This window comes from Scyliorhinus canicula, chromosome 17 (assembly GCF_902713615.1).
Source record: "Scyliorhinus canicula chromosome 17, sScyCan1.1, whole genome shotgun sequence".
Lineage (NCBI taxonomy): Eukaryota > Metazoa > Chordata > Chondrichthyes > Carcharhiniformes > Scyliorhinidae > Scyliorhinus > Scyliorhinus canicula.
In genome coordinates, this window is record NC_052162.1 from 57,778,308 (window position 1) to 57,794,809 (window position 16,502).

Consider the following 16,502-nt stretch of genomic DNA (forward strand, 5'->3'; position numbering starts at 1 on the left):
TGATATTTACTCCCGCTCCTTGGGCGGAATTCTCCCCCGGGGGTCGGAGAATCGCCCGGGGCCGGCGCCAATCCCGCCCCCGCCATGTCCCAAATTATCCACCCCCCGAGCTTCGGCAGGGGCGGGAATTGCGCCGCGCCAATCGGCGGGACACCCGCGGCGATTCTCCGGCCCGCGATGGGCCGAAGTCCCGCCGCTGACAGGCCTTTCCCACCGGCGAGGTTTAAACCACTGGCGGAATTGGCGGCGCGGACAGGCTCCGGGGTCCTGGGGGGAGGGGGCGCGGGGCAATCTGACCCTGGGGGGGCCCCACGGTGGCATGGCCTGCGATCGGGGCCCATCGATCGGCGGGTGAGCCTGTGTCATGGGGCACTCTTTTTCTTCCACCCCGCCATGGCCTTCACCATGGGGGGGGGGGGGGGGGGAAATAACCCCCTCCACTGCGCATGCGCCGATATGATGTCAGCAGCCGCTGATGCACCGGCGCATGCGCGGACTATCGCCGGCTGGCGGGACGCTAAAGGCCGTTCGCGCCGGCCAGCGGAGCGGCAACCACTGGCGCGAGCCTAGCCCCTCAATGTGAGGGCTTGGCCCCTAAAGGTGCGTAGAATTCCGCACCTCTGGGGAGGCCCACGCCGAAGTGGTTGACGCCACTCCAATACGCCGGGACCCCCCGCCCCGCCGGGTAGGGGAGAATCCTGGCCCTTGTTCTTATTTCAGAGAAAAAGGGGAAATATTGCAGTATGGAGTGAGACAGTGGAGATGAAATAGGCATTCTCTAGCATTTTCCTTCTGAGGTGATCACAAGCTAGTTGCACATTAATAGAGAGCAAGTTCTGTTCACAAAAGCTCCTCGATCACCTTCTTGTGCCCTGATAAAAACAAGTGGTGTACATTATGCGATGGATATGAGGGAAGTCTGAAAATTACAAAGACTACTCATTCTGCATCTTGGTATCTATTGGGAAGATCATGTACTGGTTTGCTTTAGCAAGGTGAGCACTGAGTGCCTACTTGAGGCAGCTATGTACTTTGGACTAAAAGCCTGAAGGAATCATGAGGTGAAGAAGTGTAAGGGCGGTGATTCTGGCATTCAAGTGTAAAATATGGCCTCCTAGTCCAGACGACAGAGAGGCAGAGACCCTGAACTCTTTTAAAAAGTATCTGGGTCTGCACCTTAAGCGGTGTAAGTTACAAGACTACGGACTAGGTGCAGGAAGGTGGGATTAGAAAGGGCACCTCGGTGTCCTCAGACTGGCATAGACAAGATGGGCGAATGGCCGCCTTCTGTACTGTAACTTTTCTATGGTTCTAAGGCAGCAGGTGTTGCTCCAGGATGCTGCATAGATTAGTAATAGCCTGTTTAATGAAGCACAGTCTCCTGATGTCATGTTCTTCAAGCATATCCAGGAAACTGACTCTTAGTCTATGGATCCTTTGGGTTGGCTTTGCCTTCATCACCATCTGACGTCTGACAGACCCACCTGCTACTTGTCCCAGTTGTTGAGGTTGACGCTTATGATATGCTACCTCCAGTTATTCCTTCATCCAAAGGAATGAAGCAATTCTAGCACCAATGATGAGGGCTGGTGGTTAATCAGGGCAATGAAGGGGAAACAATATTTACAAAGAAACAATCTCCAAGTGGGCAGATGGCAGTGATATTAGAGGGCACAGGGGAGGAAAATAGAATACTAAGAAGTATTTTTGAAGTCATGGTAGAACATAGCATACTCATTGACTTACCATGAGATCCACTAGTGTATATTACATACATATAAAATCGAACGCCATAAGTTGCAAATGTTGTTGGCTCAGGATTTCTTAAGAATATTGCCATTTTTCAGCATAGATAATGAAGTGATCAATGTGTTTGAGACTATCAGGAAAATTTCAACCAAACATTCGGTTATCAATGATATTTCACAAATACTTGGGGGGGGGGCGAAACCCATGCAAACACAGGAAGAATGTGCAAACTCCACACGGACAGTGACCCAGGGCTGTGATCGAACCTGAGACCTCGGCACCGTGAGACAGCAGTGCTAGCCACTGCGCCACTGGGCTGCCTGTTTCATGCATGTCCTGAGCTGTGAATAGTAATGGTAGACATGGTTAACCTGAAATCCCTCTGCTCTTGCTGCTTGCCATTGGCATATGTTGGAAGGAGTTACAGACTGATAATCAACCTGTTTGGCTGTGTTCTGAATATATGTTCCTTGGCCAAAAGTCCTGGAGTGCGACTCAAAGTTGGAGCTTCTAGTTCAGGGGCAGGGCTTGCTACCCACTGTTTCACAAGACCTCCCAGTACTTTTGTACTAATGCATTGTTTTATAACATCAATATTCAAAATTGACCTTCACTGATTGCACCTGAATATTACTAACTTAAATTATTTAAATAAAAACTGAAATAGTTACCTTGTCCATCATTCCACGGTCTGCAAGGTCAGTTTCCGATCCTAAATGCTCATATAAAGAACTTCTGAAAAGTGTTTTCTGCAGATTAGATGTGGAAGCAGTCAGTTTTTCAAAACTTTCCTGAATTCCTGAAAATCGCACAAAATAAAATAAAAATTAGATATATACATATTACAGCACAAATTACGATGGACATGTTAAACTTTTAAATAAGATCTGCTTTCATATTAGGTCATGCAAGCAAAAGCTGGCAGAGGTTGCAAAGTAACCACTTCTGGAATTTCCTTTTGGATTATACTCAGTTCTGACAGAGACAATGGAATGTTGTACCCTTTTTCAAATAGAGATATTTCAAAGGAGGAGACACAATGTAGGAACTGAACTGTAATCTCCTGTGGAGATAATGCAAGCTGTTTACCATGTCAGCAGGAACCAGCTCCCGTATATTATATCAGACATGTTTCTGCTTTTTCCCTTCCAGGAATACACAATAAGAAGTCTGACAACACCAGGTTAAAGTCCAACAGGTTTATTTGGAATCGCTAGCTTTCAGAGTGTAGCTCCTTCATCATCCATGATGTGCATGCTAAATTTCATCTTAGTGGCCAAAAAGATTGGTGATATTGGGTTACGGGGATAGGGTGGGGTTGGGGGCCTAGGTAGGGTGGTCTTTCAGAGGGTTGGTGCAGACTTGATGGGCTGAATGGCTTCCTTCTGCACTGTAGTGATTCTATGATGAGGTCACATTAGATGACAACGGAGCAACATTTAGAAATGAATTTCCAAATTTGCTCTGAGGACTGGGAAGCTCAAAACTGCAGAAAAAATTGAAGTTGACTTATTATGCGGTGAACTAGTCTTTACTGAAGTAGCACCATCCATTGGACCACAGGAGGAGATTGCAGATTTTTCACTTCTCTTTCGAGACAAGCTGGGCTAACAATGATGGTGACCATCTGCTAGATGTGCCTCGAGACCTTAGTTTGCTCTTTCAGGACAAGGTTTGGTAAATTAATTTTCTGCAGCGAAGGTAGATGATCTGTTGGTATAAAAACAGACTACACTCTTGATTCTACTGCCAATGAGCATGAAATCTTTGTTGTCTCTTTTGAGGAGAATCATCCTTTTGTTGAAGAAGGTAATAAAGAGGTCAATTTGTCCGCTTGTTCCACTGATGACATGCATTATGAGCAGCAGAAAAAAGCTGCTCACGAAGGATGAGATGCTTAACTCCAAGTTGGATCAAACCAACAATGAAAGTTCAGAGCTTTGCACAAAATGTAAGCTGAAACTTGCACTTTGATCTCATCAGCAAGTCGCAAACACACTCAATCTTTCAGTAAAGAAGCACAGTGGAGCAGCCTCAATATGAAGCAAGCATGGAAATGATATTACTGCCTCTCGAAAGTGAACTCATGACCCTAACAGTGGTAGGGAATTCCTCCTTCCTTCGTATCCAGCAGTATGTTCTTCTGGTTGTCCACTAGATTCATTCATGACTCGGGTTCTCTGTCATCACAGCAGCGGTGAATGATACAGTTGAAACATTTTTCGTAGGAGCTGAATGTCCTTCATTTTCTCAAGCTGGTGCTTCAACTTTCCCCAGTGTGCAGTGCAGAAGAGAGAGAATGTAAGTTATTTTTTATTACATTGAGATCATAGTAAAAGTCACAGCACAGGAGCTAGCTGTGGCAAGCGGTGGTGGGGCCAGGGGCACGGTATGGCAGGCAGGATGTTGGAGGCAACGACTGGGAGTTGGGCCAGTACTGGGAGAGGGGAGTGGATGGAGTAATGGGATATGCAAGGGGTAGGGTCCGCAGTGCAGGCCTAGGTCACCGCGCATCCCGTTGGACCTGGCTGGCCACAGGGTCTACTCACCCTGACTACATGGCTGCCCTCTACCTCCTGCAGAAAATGGATTTTAGATTAGAGCCAGAGGTTCTTGGCATCTGCCTTGCCACCGCTGTCTTAGCGGATGCCCTGCGGCTGTAAGAGCGGGAGGGACTCGGGGAGGACCTTGCAGAACTGCACAGGAGCCAGCCGGTACGATGGAGAGCCGGCCGTCTAGCAGGCTGAGGAGGTGGGAGGAGCCGCCGCATCAGGCCTCATGTATACCGGCAGCACATATCGTTCACGAACCTGCTGGACTGGTCGTGCCGCCGAAGACTTCAGCTGAGCCGGGACATTTGCGCTACCTTTGTTGGGTGATGGCGCATCTGGCCCGATAGGGGCATGGGGTAGACACCTGCTCCTGGTGACCATCAAGATGAGAGTCGCCCCGAACATCTTCATAACAGGGTCCTTCTACGCGCTGAGCAGGGAACTGTCAGGAATCTCCCAGTCCTTTGTGCACAGGTGCATCCGTGTCGTAACCAATGCCCTTTATGCCCGGTGTGAACCTTACCCACCAGGTTGCCTGGGTAGTGGGATTCGCTGCCATGCCCCAGGTACAGAGGGTGATTGATATGACACTGGCGAATGAGGGGGTGCCCTTCATCAATAGGAAGGGATTCCACTCTCTCAACATGAAGCTGGAGTGCACGTCTGCGCCCAATAACCGGGCAGCATGCCCGCCTTCATCCTGGTCACTTGTCGGTGCCAGAGACATTCGAGGCGCTCCCCCGGTTGAGGGGCTGGCTGCTGGGCAACAGAGTTCATCCGCAGCGGCTGTAGCGGATGGTGCCTATCCCGAGGCCCTGACCAATACGTTACAACAATGCCCATGCAGCGGCCAGGGGTGTGATTAAGCGGTGCATTGGCGTCCTGAAGGCACAGTTCAGAGGATTGAACTGCTCTGGGTGGGCCCTGTACTACACCCCTGGGAGATTCTCCTGCATCGTTGGGGCCTGCTGCATCCTGCAGAACATTGCGGAGCATAGGGGTGACATGTTGAAGTAGGAGGTGGAGGAACGGCATGCCTCGTCCGACGAGGAGAACGTGGAGAAGGGCCAGGACACGAGGCTCCCGCAGGCACGGGTGGCTACTCGGCGTGTGCACCAGGGCTGTTGCGCAAGGAACAACCTGGTCGCCTTCAGATTCACCTATTAAGCAGCTCAACAGTCCTGTCCCACCTCCCAAATGGACACCCATCCGTCCAACCCTGTAACCCATCCACTCCACTCCAGCATTCTAGCTGCGCCACAGGCTGGGGTCCTGGGTCAGCATTACCAGCGGATCTGGTCCATGGGGCAGAGGGATGATGATGATCCGCTCCGTGATGAGCCATGGTGCTCCGCAACATCTGCCACTGTCTGACTCCTGCCCCAGTGTAACATTCCACTGTCTGCCCGGGTAACCCCTTCTTGAGTTTTAGCCATCCAACCCCACGGGGGTGGGTGGGGTATGAGGTGTGGTGTGCACTGGGCCCCGTCATTGGGGGTCCTGGCCAATGCCAACCAGCAGCACCCACCCGTCCCACCCTCTGGGCCCTGCCCATCTCTCACTCCCTAGACGGCCAAGGCAGGTCAGGACGACAATGGACAAGTGTTTATCCCTGACAAGTGATATGCACAATATCTGTGCCCTAGCCCCTCACACTATCCTATGTGCTGCACCCGTGCAAACTTTACTGGTGTTTTTCTAACCTTACGTGCCTACAGCTCCTCTGGGTGGTCCCAAAGCTGTACAACAGAAGTGGTGGCGGCCTGCTGTGCTTCCCGCCCTGTGACCTGGGTCCTTTGTGGCGGATGTCCTCTGGAGCAGACGGGACCTGGATGGACCCAGCAGTCTTCCGGGTGTCACAGGTGGCATGCTGCCATCGTGTTCTGCCGCTGCCCAGGGACAGGTGCGAAGGATTCAGAGCTGTTCTGCCTACTGCCCAGGGACAGATGGGGAAGATCCAGCGGTGCTGTGGCGCTCTGGTACCTCCCCTGCAGGAGTCACCGGCACGACCCAATGGAGTGCTACTCAGCGGGACAGGATTCTGGCCGGAACCACCTCCGAAGGCACCGCCATCGCCTGGCTCTGCTCTTATGTTGACCAGGGTCTCGATGCTCGTGCCATGGAGCACAGGGACTGGGTTACGTCCCTTTAGGGATGTGCCGCGTCCCTCTGTTTTGTGCCATGTCCCTCTGAGACTGTGCCAGGTCACTCAGTGACCATACCAGTTCCCTCTGTGACTGGCTCAGGTCAGCCAGTGCCCGGCTACTGCTCGCTATTCGCAGCCATCTCCAGTTGGGCCATGCTCTGGAGAGCCTCAACAATGTCCTTGAGGCGCTGGTACATGGCTGTCTGTGCCAGGCCACCCTGTCCTGTGCCTCAGCCACCGCCCGCACACTGCGCACCAGGCCTTTGACATTCTGACCGATGACCGATACCGTTGCACCCTAAGCTTCCACTACAGCGCCACCAATTCAGTGTTGCCCTGGGCTGCACGAATGATCAGCACCACCTCCAGCCCCTGCAGGATGTTGGAAGATAATGAGAGTGATCCTGCCATACACCAATCCATCCTGGGTATTGTCACCCACAACCCCCTACCCAAGTGAGCAAACCCCACTACAGGGTTGCCAAGGAACACATATCTATACAATTTCAGTTGCGTACAATAAGGAGCGCACGGAATGTGGGCCGAAGCCACACGATTTCCCGTTTTCTACACCGTGGCGCTCGCTCACCGGAACTCCTCAATGTAGTGAGAGATTGGGACGCCATTTGAAAATGCTGTTCTGATCATCAAAGGGACCCCCGTCCCACCCGTGAACCCTTACGCACTATGGGAGGTCCCCGTTAACCCCACACAAGGCACCCACAGCCCAATGGCACACATACAAAAAAGGCCAGATTGGCACATTGGCAGTGCCACCCTCACAGTGCCCATGCCAGCTGGTAGTGTCACCTGGGCAGTGCCAGGCTGACACACAGGTGGCACTGTCAGGGTCCCAGGGTGGCACCAGCTGTCCAAGGGTACCACACTTCCCAAAGGGCATGCACCTGGTGGCCTCCGATCCCACAAGTGCCGATCTGTCTGGTCCCCGTTTGTGGGAGCAGTGCTGAACAGCGCTCACCCGAGGTCTCCGAGGCAAAGGTGGCAGATCCCAATGTATCAGGTACCTTGGGAATCTGCACATTAAAGTGAGACTAGCTGTCTCGCTCTAATATATTGAGAGGAACGGTAGCACAGTGGTTAGTACTATTGCTTCACAGCACTAGGGTCCCAGGTTTGATTCCCGGCTTGGATCACTGTCTGTACAGAGTCTGCATGCTCTCCCTGAGCCTGCGTTGGTTTCCTCCAGGTCCTACCACAAGACTCAAAAGACTTGCTTGTTAGGTGAATTGAACATTCTGAATTCTCCCTTTGTGTGCCCGAACTGGTGCCAGAGTGTGGCGACTGGGGGATTTTCACAGTAACTTCATTGCAGTGTTCATGTAAGCCTACTTGTGACAATAATAAAGATTATTATTATTATGCAGATTTGCTAAAAAGTGCCCGTCTACAATGGCAGGATTTACATCATAATATCTCGTGAGATCACGAAAAGCGTTGCAAGCAGGGTAGATCCCGGGATGGGGGGGTCACCCGGCTTTTATTAGCCACGTTGCGCAGCGGCGAGCTGCTTTTTGGGTGAAACATGGCCATTGGATCACCCCATTTGTCTTTGAGTCCAGGTTACCCATGCGTAAAGCCACACGAAGGCCGGGATTCTCCAGCCCTGCCCGGCAGAGAAAGTCAATGGGCCTTTGGCTGGCTCACCACATTTTCGTACCCTAAATTCTGGCCTTCAAATAATTTTGTATGCTTGATCATGCAATTATTTAACAATAAGTTTTCAGTGTTGTAGTTTGTCACTTCAAGAATACTTACTGAATCTCATGCCTTCTTTTATTCCAGTCAGTCTATACTTCACCAGATCAAAAAATTCTTTGGTTTGTTTGTCATAAAGTTTTCTAATGTTTTCTGCATATACCTGATAACAAACAACAGTGAATTCAAATTGAGAGAAGGGAGATTATATCATTTATCAATCGCAATTTCAATATCATTTCATACTATTTCACCCAATTTTCTTTGTATTTTACCCAAATTACAGTATGAATTTGTCTATAGGGGCTGTTTAGCACACTGGGCTAAATTGCTGGCTTTTAAAGCAGACCAAGGCAAGCCAGCAGCATGGTTCGATTCCCGTAACAGCCTCCCCGAGCAGGTGCTGGAATGTGGCAACTAGGGGCTTTTCACAGTAACTTCATTGAAGCCTACTCGTGACAATAAGCATTTTTCATTTCATTTCATAGATATAGATTATGCAAGGAATGAACAGTTGATGCCAGTCTCCAACTTGAACTGTTAAGGATGGTTCAAGTGCAGGACCATATTAATTGAGTTTTCTCCATTTGCAATTGCTTCTAATCATTGCTCAAATTTATTTTCCAAACTCCTGGATTATTCTGCTGGTCTACACTATAAGACTTTGCTACTGATATTCAGTCACTTCAAGGTTTAGGATAACAGGCAGGATTCTCTGTTTGAGACACTACGTGCTGATGGTGGGACTGAGTGGCATGTGTTCCACAGTCCTGATTGCGGCGCCAGCCCTGGAGCATTTCAGGACATGCAAATGGGCCACCTCTGGTGCCAAGAGGAACTAGTGCAATTCCACCTCACGCTGGCGTCGGATTCACTGCGGTCGGGAATGGCACCCGAGGGCCTGACAAGGTGGAGCTGCATATAAGCACTCCACTCCCCATAGACTCTCATTCCAGCCAAGAAGATGCCACTCTGGAGAGCGGCCCTGAGATTCGCAGGTGCAGAGCTGGAGACACCTCTAGATGCTCTGGCGGAGAGGTGGGACACCCTGTTCCCTAGGGTGGGAAGGCGGCTGCGATCCACTGACGTCAACCTGGTCTGGCCGCATGTGGCAGAGGCCATGAGCTCCGTGGGTGTCACCGCAAGGACCAAGCAGCAGTGCTGGAGAAAGCTGCACAACCTCCTCAGGGCGGTCCTAGTGAGTCACCACCTCTGTGCCCCTGGTACCATGCCCGTCCCACACAACCCAGCCCCCACCTCATGCAGCCCCCATCAGGCGGACCAGTAGGCAATGCCAGGTTTGGATTGGCAACCCCACCCCTAGCCAAACATGGTGGTTCACCACTGTGTCTTCGGCACCAACCCTGTACCACACACCCCCACCCCACCCCCCTCCCTCCCCTAGAGGGCGATGGCACCACAACAGCTGGCAACCCCCTCGCATCCCACCCTGCACCATATGCAAACACCAGCTGCCCGTTGGTCCTGCTGTCCCCACCGCACCACCATCACAGAGCAGAGGGCGTTGGACCTGGTCAGCGGTGGGGGGAGCAGGCAGTTGCAGAGGCGGTGGACGGCATGGCACAACCAAGTGAGCCCCCAATGCATTACGATGAATGGCAGGTGAGACAACCCCCACTCCCCTCCCCTCACACCACACATACCTGCGATCTAACCATACGTCTTGACGTGTCTTGCAGAGTTACCACCAGATGACAAGGAACCGGACAGTGTCTCCCGCCACCTGCCGCAAACCCGTGACGAGACTTGGCCGTCCAGGGACCCTCGCCCCCTCCCTAACACTCTGGAGCACATGTCTGGGGACGACACCGGTTTCTCGTCAGTGCTGTCACCAACACCCTCCACCATCCCAGAGACACTTAACTCGGCTGGGCACTTTTAATGAAGAGGCTCCTAGGCTACTATCTGGTGCGCACCACACACATGCAGTGGTACAACAGGTGGACGTAGGAAACCCCGATGGGGAGGGGAGTTGGAGGGCAGCCCATTCCCAGGAACTAGCTGCCAGTCCCATCAATGTTGGAGATGCAGACGCAAGCCGGGGACCAAATGAGGGGTATTAGCAACGAGCCAGCGTCTGCAGGTTCAGTTAGTGGAGTCCAATCGCTGACAGGAGCAGGAGGCGGTGCCGACTATGCGTGATACCCAGGCCAATGCTGCACTGCTGGCCTCCGTGGTGGTGACCTTGGGTCCAAAGCTATCGGCTATGGGTTAGGTTATCTAAGGCCTGGGGCACAATGTGTGGGTGGCTGAGGCACAGGACAGGGCAGCCTTGTCACAGGCAGACATGTACAAGGGCCACATGGGAATTTCCGCGGCGCTCTAGGGCGTGGCCCAGTCACAACTGGCCATGGCTGCAGGCATCAGGAGCATTTACTGGTGCTGGCTAACCTGAGCCAGTCACAGCGGGTCCTCGGCCCTCTGTCCGCAGGGTGTGAGGGATGGACTGGGCTGCTCTCCGGGGGTACCACCAGTGCCCCCCACGGAGGCAGCAGGGACCTGGGCCAGAGGTGCGGGGACGCCGTGTGGCAGGGCCTATCCAGTGTGTGACCCATCACAGCTCACCACCTTCCCGGACCCCAGCGACCAGCTCCATCCCCCAGAAACTATGGGTTCATGTGATGGAATGGACAGCATACATGCAGGGATCACCCAGGCGGACAGTAGTATGTGACACTGGGGCGGAGAGTCAGACATTGCCAGATGTTGTAGAGCACCAGAGCTCATCACTGAGTGGGTCGTCATCATTCTCTGCCCTATGGACCAGACCGCTTATCCTGCCGACCCTGGGCCAACAACCTCTGGTGCAGCTGTTGGGATGGGGGTGGGAGTGCTATGAAGGTGGGCTTGGGATGGGATGGTGGCCAAGTCCCCTAGTCGGTGAACCTGATGGCAATCAAGTTGACCCGTGCGTAGTGGCCTTGGCGCACCCGTCGTCCGGCCGATGGGGCTCCATGTCCTGCCCATCCTGGCCCTCCTCCATATCCTCCTGCTCGGATGAAGCCAATTGATGTTGCCTCACCGTTTTCCATCAGGGAACATGTTACTAATTTTTAATAGTGATTCATGCATTAATAATATTTATTTAAGAAAATAAATAAATGAAATACAGTAAATATGGACTAGAAATTACTGTTTGAAAGATTAATGGATGAACATTTAGTGGCTAGGATTTTGCAATCAATGGTTTTCTATACTTGTATCTGTCCATTGCAATCCTATGGGTTTTTGTACTGGAAGTTCATGTTAGCCAATTATGGAAAAATAATCCATCTGGCACCTGTGTGGACAGGGCAGGAACCTTTATATCTCTAGTCAATCAGACTGAAGAATCATTACTGAGCAATGCAGAGTTTGAACCAGAAAGTGCCAATCTGAATAATTAATTCAATGTCAAATGAAGTACGAAAAGTGACATTTAGAGAAAGTTTGGATAGAGTGCGAGAAAAGATATAGAAATAAAGTTAATTCTAACTTTTTTAAAATATCCAAAAGTTATTAAAATCTGAAGGAATGAGCCTCCACATCACTTAAAGTTAGCTCTTAGGATCAGAGCGGTTGTTTCACAGTGATTGAAACTATTTTTTAAAAAGCTTACAAGAATGGCAAGCCCCATGTTTTCTGACGATATGGCTAAACTTGTTTGTATGACTCTGGTTTTAACAGAGGCATCTACCAACTTATTACAATAAAATTAACATCAAAACATAGAATTAAGTTAAGAAATTGTGTGTCTTTGCTGCCAACAGAAATTCCCAGTTTATATTCCTTGCAGACTACTTTCTGACAGCCAAGAAAAATACCTTCGATAAATCAGCAAAAATAGCAGGACTGTTGCTTTTTATCCAAGCCATTAGAGGGCTAAATGGCAATAATTCATCTTGATAAAGCTTGTGGTTGGGGAAGATTAGCTCTCCAGATTGTTGCACCAAACTAATGCTTTGGTCATTTCCCTTAAACACAACAGAAATAACATTTTTAAGGTTACAGAAAATTTAACAACATAAATTAAATCACCCAATTCCATTCTCCCAGAATTTATGAATATTTCAAATGAAACTACTACGTTGGATGAACGCAAATACCAAAAAAGAATCAAATAAGTGACATTTGATTTCATGGATAAATAAAGCATACAGATCAAGCGGACCCAGCTTCAATTCATGACGGTTATCAAGGTAGATGGTCTGAGTCAAGGCAGCAAGAGGGGTGCAACAACAGAATTTGAAGCAGCATTTTCTAAGGCAAAGAAATGAAATGAAAAAAAAAGAAAATCGCTTATTGTCACGAGTAGGCTTCAATGAAGTTTCTGTGAAAAGCCCCTAGTCGCCACATTCCGGCGCCCGTCCGGGGAGGCTGGTACGGGAATCGAACCGTGCTGCTGGCTTGCTTTAAAAGCCAGCGATTTAGCCGAGTGAACTAAACCAGCCCAAAAACAAATCATTCATGATTCTTGTTCATGAGAGATTATGTAGTGATGTGTGGTTGAAACTGTCCACAAATAGACACTGCTGTGACATCCACAAGACATCCATTAGTATTGGCTGTCAGCATCTGTCCAGAATAACTCCGCTATCACAAATAATGCCCAATTTGGTTGGCTACTGAAAGGTGATCAACACTTTGTGGAAATATATGCCAACAGAGTCAAACTCTTCATAAGGGGAAAGAATTGAAGGAAACATTTGATGAAAGAAGACAGATTTAAGTCTATCATGTTTGATACTTGGCACAGGAATATAAAACATCAGCAGAGACTAATTAATACTATTGCTAATAATGTCATAACTAATTGATCTACATTAGGCATATAGAGAACAGAAGAGGCCCTTCAGCCCATCAGATCTGCACCAACAAAACTATGCTGAATCTACACTAATCCCACTTTTCAACCATTGAACATTTCAAGTGCTCATCCACATACTTTTTAAAGCTTGCGAGGTTCCCCACTTCTACTACTCTCCCAGAGAATTCTAGATTCCCTCCACACTCTGGTGAAATTTATTTTCCTCAAAACCTCCTTCCCTCACCTGAAAATTATGCCCCCTTGTTATTGACTAAGTGGAACAGCTGCTTCCTAGCCACCATTTCCATACCCCTCATAATCTTATACACCTCAGTCAGGTCCCCCCTCAGCCTTCTCTGCTCTGAAGAAAACAACCTGAGCCTACCCAGCCTCTCTTCAGGGCTCAAACGTTCCATTCCAGGCAACATCCTGGTAAATCTCCTCTGCACTCTCTCGAGCGCAATCACATCCTTACTATATGGGCAGCACGGTAGCATGGTAGTTAGCATAAATGCTTCACAGCTCCAGGGTCCCAGGTTCGATTCCCAGCTGGGTCGCTGTCTGTGTGGAGTCTGCACGTCCTCCCCCTGTGTGCGTGGGTTTCCTCCGGGTGCTCCGGTTTCCTCCCACAGTCCAAAGATGTGCGGGTTAGGTGGATTGGCCATGCTAAATTGCCCATAGTGTCCTAAAAAGTAAGGTTAAGGGGGGGGTTGTTGGGTTACGGGTATAGGGTGGGTTTGAGTGGGGTGATCATTGCTCGGCACAACATTGAGGGCCGAAGGGCCTGTTCTGTGCTGTACTGTTCTATCTATCTATAGTGTGGTGATCAGAACTTCACACAGTACTCCAGCTGTGGCTGAACAGATCCAGCATAAACTCTGTGCTAATAATCTATGCCCAGTCTGATAAAGGAAAGTGTCCCGTATGCCTTCTTAAATACCCTATTAACCTGCTCTGCCGCTTTCAGGAATCTGTAGATAAGCATCCCAAGATCCTCTGTTCCCCTGAGCTTCCTAGTGTCTTGCCATTTATTGAGTATTCCCTTGTCTTGTTACTCCTTCTAAAGTGCACTTTTCAGGGTTAAATTCCATCTGCCACTGATCTGCCCATTCAACCAACCCGCCTAATCAAACTATGACTCAGGAGTGAACTTCTTTAAAAATTTGTTTATGGTATGTGGGCATCGCTGGTTAGGCCAGCATTTATTGCCCATCCTTAGTTGCCCTTCAGAAGGTGGTGGTGGGTAGCCTTCTTGAATCACTGCAGTCCTTAAGGTGTAAGTACACCCACTGTGCTATTAGGGAAGGAGTTCCAGGGTGTTGTCCCAGCGAGAGTGAAGGAATGGAGATATATTTCCAAGTCAGGATGATGAGTGACTTGGAAGGAAACGTCCAGGTGTGGTGGTTCCCAGGTACCTGCTACTCTTGTCCTTCTAGATGGAAGTGCTTGTAGGTTTGGAAGGTGTTGTCGAAGGAATCTTGGTGAGTTACTGTAGTGCATCTTGTAGATGGTACAAATGGTTGCCACTGTTCGTCGGTGGTGAAGGGTTTGAATATTTGTGGAAGGGGAAGCAATCAAGTGGGCTGCTTTGTCCTGGATGGCGTTGAGCTTCTTGAGTGTTGTTGGAGCTGCACTCACCCAGGCAAGTGGAGAGTATTCCATCACACTCTTGACTTGTGTCTTGTAGATGGTGGCCAGGCTTTGAGGGGTCAGGAGGTAATTTACTTTCTGTAGGATTCCTAGCCTTTGACATGCCCTGGTAGCTACAGTATTAATGTGGCTAGTCTGATATTGTGTATCTAATCTCAGCCATTCCAAATGATAAAAAATACCTGCAGATACTCATCAGTCTTTTTTAATGTCAGCTGAATGATATATAAGATTTAGTTGCAGTTAGACCGCAGGTTACTTGTGTTAGGACACATTTAGTAAGAAGAAATAAGCATTTCATTAACAGAAAAAAAATCTGATGGTTTGTGCATTGAACTTGCCTTCATATCTGCATCTAATGAACTTTGGTAAAGAAACGTTAGATCAAGCTGATATTCCAGACTGTTGTAGCCAAGAAAAAATACATTACTCTCAGTTCATTTGATTTGCTTTGCTCTGGCTTCTGGAGTATCTGTTGAACTGCTCCCCAAATAAATATGGACAACTGAAAATTAGTATAGTCTTGAAACTACTGTTTATAACACAGTAACCTTTACAAAGTCTTAACCAGATTTTATTGTAAGAAACCAGCAAACTCCATTACTTAGCATTGCACTTACCTGTAGCACAAACATAACGTTAATATGTCGTATGAATCGGCTTTCAAATTGCTGTCGCATGTTTTCAAACTTTATTAATTGTTCTACCACACTTTGCAGTTTCCGATGGCCTAATAAAACCAGAATTTCAAAGTCAAATTACTGCTAATAACTTGGATAGTACAGTTTAATTGTTATTTCTCTAATCTAGACTCTTTTTGACTCAAACGATGTATTAAAAATGGATAAAAGCAAATTGCTGTGGATGCTGGAATCTGAAACCAAAACAGAAAATGCTGGACAATCTCAGCAGGTCTGACAGCATCTGTGGAGAGAGAAGAGGCTATTGTTTCAAGTCTAGATGACATTTTGTCAAAGCTGGAGAGAACTGGAAATAGGGTCAGATTTATATTATGGGGGATGGCTGTGGAGCAGTGGGCCTGGAATGGGCGGCAGTGAGAGAGTGGTTAGCACTGCTGCATCACAGCTCCACGGGCCCGGGTTCAACTCCAGCCTCGGGTGACTGTGCGGAGCTTGCACTTTCACCCTGTGTCTGCGTGGGTTTACTCTGGGTGCTCTGGTTTCCTGCCACAGTCCAAAGATGAGCAGTTTAGGTGGTTTGGCCTTGCTAAAATTGCCCCTTCATGGCCAAAAGGTTAGGTGGGGTTACTGGGATAGGGTGGAGGCGTGGGCTTAAGTAGGGTGCTCTTTCCAAGGACGGGTGCAAACTCAATAGGACAAATGGCCTTCTTCTGCAGTGTAAATTCTATGACAGAGGGCCAGCGATAGGTGGAGATTGACAAAGATGCCATGGACAGAAAGACAAAGGGAATGTAAATGGGAGTGGTCAAAGCTAAGAAAGGTGCTGATAGTGGCACATTAAAAGATTAGTATATGTCAATGGAAGAACAAAGGTTGGCAGTGTTTCAAAGGACAACTAGGAACAGGGAACAGATGGTCCAAGTGAGGCAGGACAATGGTGAGGGAAAAACAGAAGAATGGAAGAAATTAAAATTATTTGATAGAAATAAAAATGGGGTGAATTTGGAGGAGACGGTTCAGTCAGAAGTTGTTGGGCACAATATTAAGTCCGGAAGGCTGTAACATGCCTAATGGAATGATGAGGTGCTGTTCCTCCAATTTATGCTGAACTTCACTAGAACATTGTAGCAGGCCAAGGACATACATGTGAACATGAGATCAGGACGGTGAGCTGAAATGGCAAGCGCAGGAACGTCTGGGTCCCGCTTGCAGACGGACCGAAGGTATTCTAAAAAACGGTC

General features: G+C 49.0%; 1 protein-coding gene across 7 annotated transcripts in view; it reads right to left on the minus strand.

The window, feature by feature from the left end:
- Positions 1–16,502, minus strand: part of LOC119952071 (exocyst complex component 1-like) — a 121,579-nt gene that overhangs the window by 53,087 nt on the left and 51,990 nt on the right. For all 7 annotated transcript variants that reach the window (XM_038775611.1, XM_038775609.1, XM_038775608.1 and 4 more), the window contains 4 exons: positions 15,241–15,350; positions 11,988–12,137; positions 8,224–8,326; positions 2,421–2,548 (listed from right to left, as the gene is read on the minus strand). In XM_038775611.1, the coding sequence (XP_038631539.1) occupies positions 2,421–2,548; positions 8,224–8,326; positions 11,988–12,137; positions 15,241–15,350 (491 nt within the window). The remainder of the gene's footprint in view (positions 1–2,420; positions 2,549–8,223; positions 8,327–11,987; positions 12,138–15,240; positions 15,351–16,502) is intronic.